General features: G+C 39.0%; 2 protein-coding genes across 4 annotated transcripts in view; both read left to right on the top strand.

The window, feature by feature from the left end:
* The window catches only part of LOC137633618 (uncharacterized), an 871,256-nt gene that overhangs the window by 382,586 nt on the left and 476,485 nt on the right, over window positions 1-12,185 (top strand). The gene's annotated exons all lie outside the window — the stretch shown is intronic.
* The window catches only part of LOC137633810 (uncharacterized), an 11,211-nt gene continuing 10,511 nt past the window's right edge, over window positions 11,486-12,185 (top strand). Inside the window, exon 1 of the mRNA XM_068366054.1 lies at window positions 11,486-11,490. Coding sequence (XP_068222155.1) covers window positions 11,486-11,490 — 5 coding nt within the window. The remainder of the gene's footprint in view (window positions 11,491-12,185) is intronic.

Here is a 12,185-nt window from a genome sequence, read left to right as displayed (position 1 = left end):
TATCACCGACAACACTTTCTGGGAAATCTACGATTCCCTTTGTGAACAAAGGAACACCCCAATATCATACAACTCCCTCAAAACTTACATCCTGGAGCAGTACTTGCTATTGCCAACCGCCCGTATAGCCAAACTTTTTCCGCTCTCTCAACAACAGTTTGGAAACCCCAAGTCTTTGCTTGCCCTCATGGAAATGACCATTTTGTTTGCTTTCAACCTGCCACAAATAGCTCTCCGCAGGTGGGGAACCTATATTGGGTCCTTTGGGTACGACGCCTGCCAAATTCGTATATGCTGCTATCCCTGATGCTAACATTTTGCTCACGAAGGACCTGGTGACCAAAGTCAAGGCACTTATGGAAAACCAATTCACCTTCTTCAATACCTCAATCAATAACTATTAACTTCAACTGAAGTTGACATGAATGCGATAGGCTGGAATGTGGTAGGACACAGACACCCCCCACCCTGATGTACATAAGTGGTGACAAAGGCGCCCACCAACAATATGTTTCTGCCCTATCTGACACCACAACCAGCTACCTCTCTAGCCACTTACTGATGCAAATCGGCTCCAGTTATGTTACTACCACTCCAAATTTATAGTTGCTGTTTAAAAATGTGCAAACAGTTGTCAATGGCCTAAAAACTTGTAAGAAGACCAGGGCTTTTGACAGTGTCCTCCCCAATCTGTAGGGTTTCATTTTTCATGAAAAAAGAATAGCAAGTCACTTTTGGTAGACACCGGTGCTTACTGTTCTCTCCAAGAGACGACGTAGTCAGTCTAAGCCTGACAAAATCCCCATTGTAGCTGCCAACAGATCTGCGATGTCCACTCAGTGTTAAAGGACCTTTATCTTATAGTTTGTGAGTGCCAGATATGATTTAAAGTTTCTCTTTGTTGACGTCCATTACTAATCCTCAATGTGAATTTCTCACCAACAGTTAGTCAACACAGACTCTTATTCATTGAAACCTATTCAACACACCACCTCCAAAATTACTCTACACATCAGTCAACCCACGGATGCTTAGCCCACCTTCTCACATCATATACAGAAGTCTAATGTCCTGAACTTTACCAAATGCCCCCCATTCCCACTAAACATATTATTTATCACCATATCAAGACCATGGGGCCATTAGTGTTCGCCATATTCAAGCGTCATTTGCCTAGTTGTTTTGCAGTCACTAAAAAATGTTTGCCGAAATGAAGGAAATGTACCTTCATCAAGAGACTTCAAGCTCATGCTTGTTGTCCTTTCATATCATCCTGCAGAAAGAAAACTCCCTGTGCCCGAAGGGGGATTACTGACACATGAACTTGAAGACAGAATTGATTAACTACCTCCCAACTAAACCTCTCCTTAATTACCTCCTAAAGGTTTTCTCCATGCTCAACCTACTGAATGAGTGTTATCAGATGCCCTGGAAGCCATAGGACATCCCCAAGACCGCTATCACCACCCACTACAATACATACAGCTACAATTATCCAGTTCTTGCCTTCGTAATGTTGGGGCTACTTTTTAGCGCATCATGGATAGCAGCTTGGGCAACCTCCTCTTCAGATTTTGTTACTAGCCGACATACTTCTGTTTTCTTCCTGGAAAAGGAACACGTCCTTCACCTGCGTGTCGTGCTCAACCTCCTACAATTGAATGGCCTTGCAGTGGGATACGGCAAGTGTACCTTTCGTGCCAACGAAGTATCATTCTTAGGATATTGCATCAATCCTGAAGGAATTCCCTCTTTCTCTGAGAAGGTACCAGCTTTTCAGAACATCCACACGCCCTCGACAAACATAGCAATGAAAGAATTTTTTTTCCATGACCAACTATTATTAGTGGTTCTTAGCAGCCATCATCGCTACTCTTGGCACCCTTTATCTCCCTCTCAAAGAAAAGTCGAAACACTTGAAGTCCAATTACTTTCAAAATGAGGTCTTCTGCACTGAAAAAACACTATCAAACATGGATGCTCTAAGTTTTCTTATACTACCTGATCTTTCTCTTTTCTCCATTGATAGCAGCGACATTATCATTGGTGCAGTACTCAAGCAGATGGTCAAAGGATCACAGCACAATAAGCCTTTTTTTGGTAGGAGACTGTCAAAGGCAGAATCGTGGTACTCTCCATTTGACCAAGAATTATAGGAACTGCATAGGTTCCACCATTTCTTAGAAGATTGGTCGTTTGTCAATCGCACGGACAACTTGGCTCTGGTACACACTTTCACTCGAAGGTCCAATGACTGGTCCGCTCGTCAACGTCCAAATCTCTCTGGCATGAATGAGTGCGATTGTACCCTTCAACACATCCCTGTGAATTTCATTATGGTTGCCTATAACAAGTCAAGAAAGTTTTATGCAAGCAGAGAAATGCAGTGATGCCATATAAAGAATGACAATCCCTCCAAGAGGGTAAGGAACAGAAAATCTTAAAGGCATAATGGGAATTCAGATTTCACTTCACAAGGGTGTAATTATACGTGTTAGTATAGAATATATATATATATATATATATATATATATATATATATATATATATATATATATATATATGTATATATATATATATATATATATATATATATATATATATACATATATATATATATATATATATATATATATATATATATATATATATATATATATATATATATATATATATATATATATATATATATATATATATATATATATATATATATATATATATATATATATGTATATATATATATATATATATATATATATATATATATATATATATATACATATATATATATATATATATATATATATATATATATATATATATATTTATATATATATATATATATATATATATATATATATATATATATATATATATATATATATATATATATATATATATGTATATATATATATATATATATATATATATATATATATATATATATATATATATATATATATAAATATAGGATTACAGGTGAAGATCATATATATGGTGTGCAGCAGGGTCCAAAACACATCAGTAAAAAGGCCATAATTTATTTAGGAAACGTTTCGAACATTGCAATGTTCATTATCAATCTGTAAAAGATATAAATATAAAATTCTTAAAATTTATACAATAATTTAAAACAAAATAGTAAAAGAATATTAAAACATTATTGATTTTATCACAGGAAATCGTGAAAAACTAAAACATTGAAACATAAGAGAACCAGTGCTCACCAAGCCATCCATAGGAAAAGGCGAAGAACGAATGAGTAAGAATTGTTACCCATCTACGACTTCAGTTATGCTAAGAAAAGAGGAGAAGCGGAGGCGTTAGAGTTTAAAGAAGGAACGAGGCGTTTAATGTATAATGATTCAAGGGTAGTTAAAAATTCGCTATGTTTTGTCCCACCAATAATTGAAAAATTTTTTTTGTTTACTTGGGTTTTGCAAATAGCGGCATGATTCCTAATATTAGAAAATTCTGGGTTACCAAGTCTCTGACCAGTTCTGAAGCTGTATCCCATATGGCTACAGTATCTCACCTGCAACAACCTTCGGCAAGATCCAACATAGATACCGGGACATCCCGGGCACTTGAATTTATAAATGATGTTGGACCTCATGAAGGTCTGCAGTTTGTCTTTGTAGCCAAAAAATACATTAATTTTGAGTGGATTGATTGGGATTAGTTGGATGTTAAGGCAGCCGAACTCTTTTTCTATTATTTGTTTAAGTTTGATGGAAAACTTGTTGTCAGATTGGTAAGGAATTGTAGCGAAAATATTTTTCTTTTTTACATTTTACGATGGTACTAGAGTGGAAAAATGTCGTGAGAGGAGCTTGTTAATAACCTTGTAAACCATATTTTCAGGGTAAGGGTTTTGCTTGAAAAAATTTACCAAAAATAAAATCTCCTTATGAAAGAGTGACCAACTCGAGGAATAACGCAGAGCCCTATAAACAAGTGTGTATATAGCATTCAGTTTAAAATTTAAAAAACAAGAACTATAAAAATTGTTGGCAAGTCCAGTGTATGTCTTTTTCCGATACACAGATGTTATAAATTCACCGTTGTCTCTGCTTACGTTAATGTCTAAAAAAGGTAGAGAGTTGTTGTTTTCTTTTTCCATAGTGAACTTCATATTTTGATGTTGAGTATTTATATGGCTTAAAAACATTTCACTATGCCATGGTTGTTTAAATAACACAAAAGTGTCATCAACATATCTTCTATAATACACTGGCTTGCAAGAGTCTGGACAACTATTTAAAAAATTTTCTTCAAAAGATGACATAAAAATATTTGCAAACAAAGGCCCTAAAGGGGAACCCATGGCAACTCCATCGACCTGCGAATAGAGTTGGCCATTAAAAACAAACATGGAGTCTTGCACAGCAAGCTCAAGAAAAGTCTTAAAATAATGTCTGTTAAAACCATGAAAAATAATTTGATCGTCATAAAAAATCTTATCTAAAATAATATTAATGGTTTCATTGAGTGGAACATTTGTAAAAAGAGATTCTACATCGAAACTTGTCATATGTAGATCACCATCTTGTAAAATTATTTGTTGTTGAAACTCATAGCCATTTTTTAGTGAGAACTGGTTGCTTGAGAAATTACCAAGTAAAGAGACAAGGTGTTTTGATATTTTATAAGCCGGGTTGTTATAGGCTGCCATAATAGGTCTGATAGGAACTCCTTCCTTATGTATCTTTGGTAGTCCATATAGAATGCTAAAAGAGGAACCAGTCACAAACAGTTGTTGATACGTTGTTTCATTTAAGATACCTTCATTTTTTAGTTTCCTCAAAATTCTGTTAATTTTGTCTTCTCTTTTGTAAATGTCCAAAAAATTTGGTTCACCATGTAACTTAAATTTAGTTTGGTCAGCAAGAATATTATCAACCTTATCAATATAGTCCGCTTTATTGAGCAGTACAACACCTTTACCCTTATCTGGTTTACAAATAACCAAACTGTCTCGTTTGCTCAATTTTTGTAAGATACTTAAATCCTCCTTCCTGAAAAACGGTGTCCAAGACACTCTTAACTTAGTGTAAGTTTTATGCAAAAGAAAAGACAACTTATGTTGCAAACCACTTAGGTCATTGATCAGATTTAAGCCCTTGAGTCGTTGAAAAAGCATTTCGAAAGGAAAGTATAAGTCTGCATACTTAGGTCTGTAGGAGGGCAAATTGAAATCCAAGCCAAATGGTAACAAAAATTCTTCTCTTTTGGAGAGAACATAGTTAGACAGATTAAAAATACAATAGTTTCTCTTATTAAAATTAGGAGTAACAACACCTAGTGCTTTAAGTTTTTTTTGATGACGTAGTTGCACAGACGAGACATAATTATTTACAAAATCACTAAAAAGTTTCTGATAAATAAAACGGTCAATAATAGATAAATCCTGAAAAAGTTGTTCTCGTAGGCGACAAACATTAATACTTGCATTTTCAATAAGTTTCTGTTTCGTTTCAATCTCCTTCTTAAGTAGTTCGTCCAAGGCATTCTTGTAAAATTCGGTGTGATATAGCGAGGTCTTGTAGAGCCTGAACCTAACAAACTTAGGGTGTACTCCATTTAAAAGACAATACTGCAAGAAATCCAAATCACACTTGGCTTTTTCTTCTCTCAAAGTCGATTTCTCCAACCTTCTCGAGGTGGCCAAGGTCACTGGTGGATAGCGATGTTGAAGGAGTTGCGAAAAGTGCTGAAAATGGCGACATCTCAGCCTAAACGCGAAGAGAAAGACGAACAGAAGTCGATGTAACATCACGGACGTATCAAAGGATTACAGGTGAAGATCATATATATGGTGTGCAGCAGGGTCCAAAACACATCAGTAAAAAGGCCATAATTTATTTAGGAAACGTTTCGAACATTGCAATGTTCATTATCAATCTGTAAAAGATATAAATATAAAATTCTTAAAATTTATACAATAATTTAAAACAAAATAGTAAAAGAATATTAAAACATTATTGATTTTATCACAGAAAATCGTGAAAAACTAAAACATTGAAACATAAGAGAACCAGTGCTCACCAAGCCATCCATAGGAAAAGGCGAAGAACGAATGAGTAAGAATTGTTACCCATCTACGACTTCAGTTATGCTAAGAAAAGAGGAGAAGCGGAGGCGTTAGAGTTTAAAGAAGGAACGAGGCGTTTAATGTATAATGATTCAAGGGTAGTTAAAAATTCGCTATGTTTTGTCCTACCAATAATTGAAAAAAATTTTTTTGTTTACTTGGGTTTTGCAAATAGCGGCATGATTCCTAATATTAGAAAATTCTGGGTTACCAAGTCTCTGACCAGTTCTGAAGCTGTATCCCATATGGCTACAGTATCTCACCTGCAACAACCTTCGGCAAGATCCAACATAGATACCGGGACATCCCGGGCACTTGAATTTATAAATGATGTTGGACCTCATGAAGGTCTGCAGTTTGTCTTTGTAGCCAAAAAATACATTAATTTTGAGTGGATTGATTGGGATTAGTTGGATGTTAAGGCAGCCGAACTCTTTTTCTATTATTTGTTTAAGTTTGATGGAAAACTTGTTGTCAGATTGGTAAGGAATTGTAGCGAAAATATTTTTCTTTTTTACATTATATGATGGTACTAGAGTGGAAAAATGTTCTGAGAGGAGCTTGTTAATAACCTTGTAAACCATATTTTCAGGGTAAGAGTTTTGCTTGAAAAAATTTACCAAAAATAAAATCTCCTTATGAAAGAGTGACCAACTCGAGGAATAACGCAGAGCCCTATAAACAAGTGTGTATATAGCATTCAGTTTAAAATTTAAAAAACAAGAACTATAGAAATTGTTGGCAAGTCCAGTGTATGTCTTTTTCCGATACACAGATGTTATAAATTCACCGTTGTCTCTGCTTACGTTAATGTCTAAAAAAGGTAGAGAGTTGTTGTTTTCTTTTTCCATAGTGAACTTCAAAATATGATGGGAAGGGTGGGTCCATCAGGAGGACATGGCTATCTCACCCAAAAATAGATTTTTCACTTCACTCAAAATCTGTTTTTAGGGCTCAGGCCATATCGTCGTGATGGAAGTTTACCAGAGCATTACTTTATCTGTGGATTCTCAATCGTGCCTTAACCTCAAGGCAACCTTTTCCTTGGTCTATCTAGACCTAAAGAACTATGATTTTACCGTCATACATCATTATTTCCAATCATCACTCATGTTAGAACTTCCTACCCCCTACAGGGAAGAGTCATTCTAGACTCTAGAAAAGTCTCGAGGAATACATATTACCTATTGATGTCCAGCAGACAAACCGGTATAGTGGTCTCGACCTATACCTTCTAAAGCAAAGTTTGTAATGGAACTTACCAATGTCCGTATGAAATACTGACACCTGCCCGGTATACCTATTTGATTTGAGTATCGATCAAAGGTTTTCATCCGTTTAGGAACAGATATTGTATCAGTTATCCTTCCAACCACAAAGCTATGGTCTATCCTGAATAAGGGTTGACCAGCTCGATGAGGGTTTGTCTTACACATAGGAACAATCTTTTAACATTTTTTATATTATCAACTAATATCCATAGTAGTTGCAATGCTCAATATAATTTTTTCATCAGAATGAACTTGGGCGAATAAGACGCAGATTTCATCTAGAACTAGTTTATTTACAAACAATAAATAAATAGATCAATCAACATTTATAGAAATATATAAAATGGGGATGATGTAAAATTACAGCATAAAGAAAAACAGTAATACCAGAAAAACTTGTTTCACCTGAAAAAGAAACCCAAAAGCATGTCACTGAAAATGAGAATATCAATAAATTTTCATTAATATCTGTCATTATTGTCTAATTACACTTGCGTAAACCGCCTGGCACATGTGTCACTCGTTATGCTTATTTCACCTTTGTCAATGGAACAGTCTATCAAGGCACCTTAGTGGCTTATCACATAGTACGTAGTACCGTCCAGGGAAAACACACCCACCCTAAATTAATCGTCCCAATTAATTTCACTGTTCCCCGCAGCTTTAAGCAACAGGTTTAAGGACACTACCTGATGCTACCACAGACCTCTTTTATTCCTCTACCTGCTTCGTGTAATGCTTAAAAATTACCCTGGATGACTTCCAGCCAGTGTATGAGCGAAGGTATTCAATATTCATATTATTGAAAAAATTCATGGAAGAGGCAATTTTCCTCGGACCATGACCTGCGGGTGTACTGTCCGGATCCGCTCTGCGAATAAAGTAGGTGATTTTCGCCCTTAGTTGTTTCACAGACAAGTTTGAGCCTGGAGTTTCTCCACTAAAAAGCTGACCTCCCTTAAAGACTGAAGTTCTACGAAGATAGACCTTTAAGCTCTCTACTGGACATAGAGAGACATCTTCCTTCTAAGAACAGATTCTCCAGGGACCCCACCTTTTGGTGGGTAGCTCATTTTTTGCAAGAAATGTTGGGTCCGGAAAAATATTCAGTCCTCCCCCTTCCAAGAACTGAATATGGCCTTCATCTCTCGAAAGGGCCACTATTTTACTAACTCTAGCCCCTGAGGCTAGTGCGAATAGAAATATGCCTTTTTGGGTCAAGTCCTTCAAAGCGCACTCGTCGTTGTTCATCATAGAAGCAAAATGAAGAACCTTATTCAGAGACCATTATATAGGTTTTGGAGGCGCTGCCAGCCTGAGTCTAGCACAGGCCTTAGGGGTCTTTTTAAAGATTTCGTTAGAAAAATCGACCTAAAAGGCATAAAGTAAAGGTCTTGTCAAGGCAGATTTACACGTTGTTATTATGTTGGCCGCTAACCCTTGTTCATGCAGGTTAATAAAGAAAGATAGACAGAAGTCCGTCGAGATTTCTTTTGGCTTCTTTGCCTTGACAAAAGACACCCACTTCTTCCATGCCAACTCATATTGTCTTCTAGTATATTTGGATTTATATTCTACCAAAAAGTCTATACTGTCCTTAAAAATACCGAATCTTTTCTTTACCGCTAAGGAGAGAAAACCATGAGATGAAGGTTGCGGGTTTTCTGTGATGAAGCGAAGACAGTCGACTTCTGCACTAGCTGAGTCAGAATAGACCCCGCAACGGCACAAACTTCAGTCGTAGTTCCAACGCCAGAGGGAACCATACGCTATTTGGCCACTTGTGAGCCACTATCGCAGCCGTCCCTTTGAATTATCTCAGTTTGTCGAGGACTTTCAGTAGAAGGTTGGATGGAGGGAACAGGTAAATGCTGAAACATCTGTTCCAATCGAGGGACATTGCGTCCACTGCTTCCGCTAGGGGATCCTCATACGGGGGTACGTAATGATGTATCTTCTTGTTGTCGCTCGTCGCAAAGAGGTCTATCTGCAGTTATGGGACTTGACGTAAGATGAAGGAGAACGATCCTGCGTCTAGGGCCCATTCTGACTCCATCGGTGTGAACCTGGATAGAGCGTCCGCCGTCACGTAGCGGAACCCTTGAAGGTGAACTGCTGACAAGTGCCATCTCTTCTTTTCCCCCAAACGGAAGATGGCCAACAACACTTGGTTGATTTGAGGTGATCTCGAACCTTGGCGATTCAGGCATCTCACTATCACCTCTCTGTCAAGAACCAGTCTTATGTGGGTCGAGTGGCGAGGGGATAATTTCTTCAGAGTAAGAAGAATTGCCATGGCCTCCAAAAAGTTGATGTGAAATGTCTTGAATTAGCTGGACCAAGCTACTTGAACTTTCCCTTGGTGAGAGTGACCTCCCTATCCTTCCTTTGAAGAGTCTGTGTGGATGATGACTGAAGGTGGAGGTGGTTGAGGAAGTATCGATTTCTTCAACTGCTTGGCTTTGGACTACGGCTTGAGAAGCGTTCGCAATCGAGTCAGAAATGGTCTTTTCAGATCTCTTCGAGCGTATAATGCGCATCTTCTCCAAACTCGTGTTGCATCCTTTAGCTGTGCTCGTAGCACTGGGTCTGTCACTGAAGTAAACTGTAGAGAGCCCAGCACTCTCTCCTGTTCGCCTCTTGATATCCATTTGGATACCAGAAGTCTCTTAACAGATCCCGTTATCTCTTTCCTTTTCTTTAGAGGAATGGAAAGTTGATGTGACTTTAGGTTCCAGTGGATTCCCAACCACTGAAACTCTTGAGCTGGAGATAGTCGAGACTTTTTGGCATTGATCTTGAATCCTAGATGTTCAAGGAACTGGAAGCCTGCATGCACTCCGTCTCGGATGCTGCCCTCACCAGCCAATCGTCCAGGTAGGTCACTACTTGGACACCTTTTAGGCGTAATTGATGAACGACTGCATTTGCATAGCCGTGGGGCTATGTTTAGCCCGAAGGGCATGGCCCTGAAGGCGTAAAGTCTTCATTTTAGCTTGAACCCTAGGTAGGAGGAGAGTTGACGATTGATTGGAACATGCCAATAGGCGTCTGACAAGTCTATGGAGACAGTGTAAGCCCGTCTGGGCAACAGGGTCCTTATGTGTTGAAGTGTTAACATCCTGAACTTGGGGTTTACTATGAACTTGTTGAGTGGCGACAAGTCCAGAATGACTCTAAGTTTTTTTGAGTCTTTCTTGGGAACACAAAACAGCCCTCCTTGGAACCTGATCGACTTTACTCTCCGAATTACTCTTTTCTCCAAGAGTTCCCGTACATATTCTTCCAAGACGGGGTTGGAGTGTTGGAAGAATTGTGGGAATAGGGGTGGAGCTCTGTTCCAGCTCCAACCCAGTCCATTCTTGATTAGGCTGTGGGCCCAGGGATCGAAGGTTCAGCGATCCCGAAATAACTGCAGTCTCCCTCCTACCGGAAGCATCACACTTCTGTTGTGAACCTGAGGCCTAGCCTCCTTGACCGCGTCCTTCTCTAAAACCCCTTCCTCTTGAGGGGCGTCTAGAGGAACCTCTGGCTGCTCCTCTAGGTATCGCACGAAAGGTCGTTGACTGCCTTTCGAACGCTGGGTTGAAGGCAGGCGACTGAGTCGCTACTGGTTGAGGTACCAACTGGTACGTAGTAGGTTTTCTTCTGCATTTGTTGAATCATTTCAACAATAGAATAAAGAGTCCTTCCCAGTTCCTCTGGGATAGCAGACGAAGTCGAGGCGACATGTCCCGGGCCGGAACCGATGAGACTGACACCGCCTCAACCTTTTCTTCTTCAGTTTCAGGAGCTTGGGTCTGCTCCTCCTCCTGACCTTCTACGAGAAGGTCCTTCTCCGTGTATTCTGACACTTCAGACATCCTATCATCCAGTTGGATGGCCTGTAATACGTCCGAGACTTCCGCATCTACCGGAATCTGGACTAAGGGGATATCTGCGTGAGGCTGTGGAATCACTGCATCCTCAGATGCCCTGGGAAAAAGATAACCCCGCATCTTCTCACTTGGAAGATAAGACCCCGTGGTGTTCTGAAAACCCCGTACCACATTTTCGCAGTTTTTCTTTAGCTGCATCCCTTGACTCCGCCGACTTAGGGGAGTCAAAAGCCTCCGTAATGAGGTTAGTGCAAATAGTACATACCTGAGGGTCACAATACCTGAGATCGTCTTTAGAGATTGCACAGGGTGCGTGCCAACTGCACAACTCATGTCTGCTGAAGTTCTTGCTGCGGCCATTGCAAAACATACTCCCGCACTTCGGATGGTCCTCCTGTAAAGAGAAGAGAATCCAATGAGTATCCAGTGAAAACATATCACAAGATTAAGTCTAAAACTTATTATTGTTATTGTTCCATAGCTTAAGATAGTTAAGCTAGAAGGAAAGAAGGAAAGACATAACTTGTTTTTCCTGTGCAGCCAATTGCTGTGATATTTCGATATATTAAAACTAAGGTTAATTCTAATTCTAGAAAAACCTTTAAAAGTTTTATCCTATAAGGATACTCCAGTGTAACTATCAACTGCTGCGGCTCTCACTTTTCCTATCCCTCACGCCCCTCTCCTTCTCTCCACCGATGCCAGCGACGTCGCTATTGGTGCAGTACTCGAGCAGGTGGTCAAAGGCTCGCCCCGCCCATTGGCCTTCTTCAGCAGAAAACTGTCCAAGGTAGAATCAGGTTATTCTACCTTTGATCGAGAATTGCTGGCGGTGCACTTGGCTGTCCATCACTTTCGCCATTTCTTCGTCATTCGCACAGACCACATGCCTCTGGTGCACGCCTTCACTCGACAGTCTGACGCCTGGTCCGCCCGTCA

This window comes from Palaemon carinicauda, chromosome 43 (assembly GCF_036898095.1).
Source record: "Palaemon carinicauda isolate YSFRI2023 chromosome 43, ASM3689809v2, whole genome shotgun sequence".
In the NCBI taxonomy this organism is placed as follows: Eukaryota; Metazoa; Arthropoda; class Malacostraca; order Decapoda; family Palaemonidae; genus Palaemon; species Palaemon carinicauda.
Note: the sequence above shows the minus strand (reverse complement) of the source record. Positions and strands in the feature narration are given on the sequence as shown.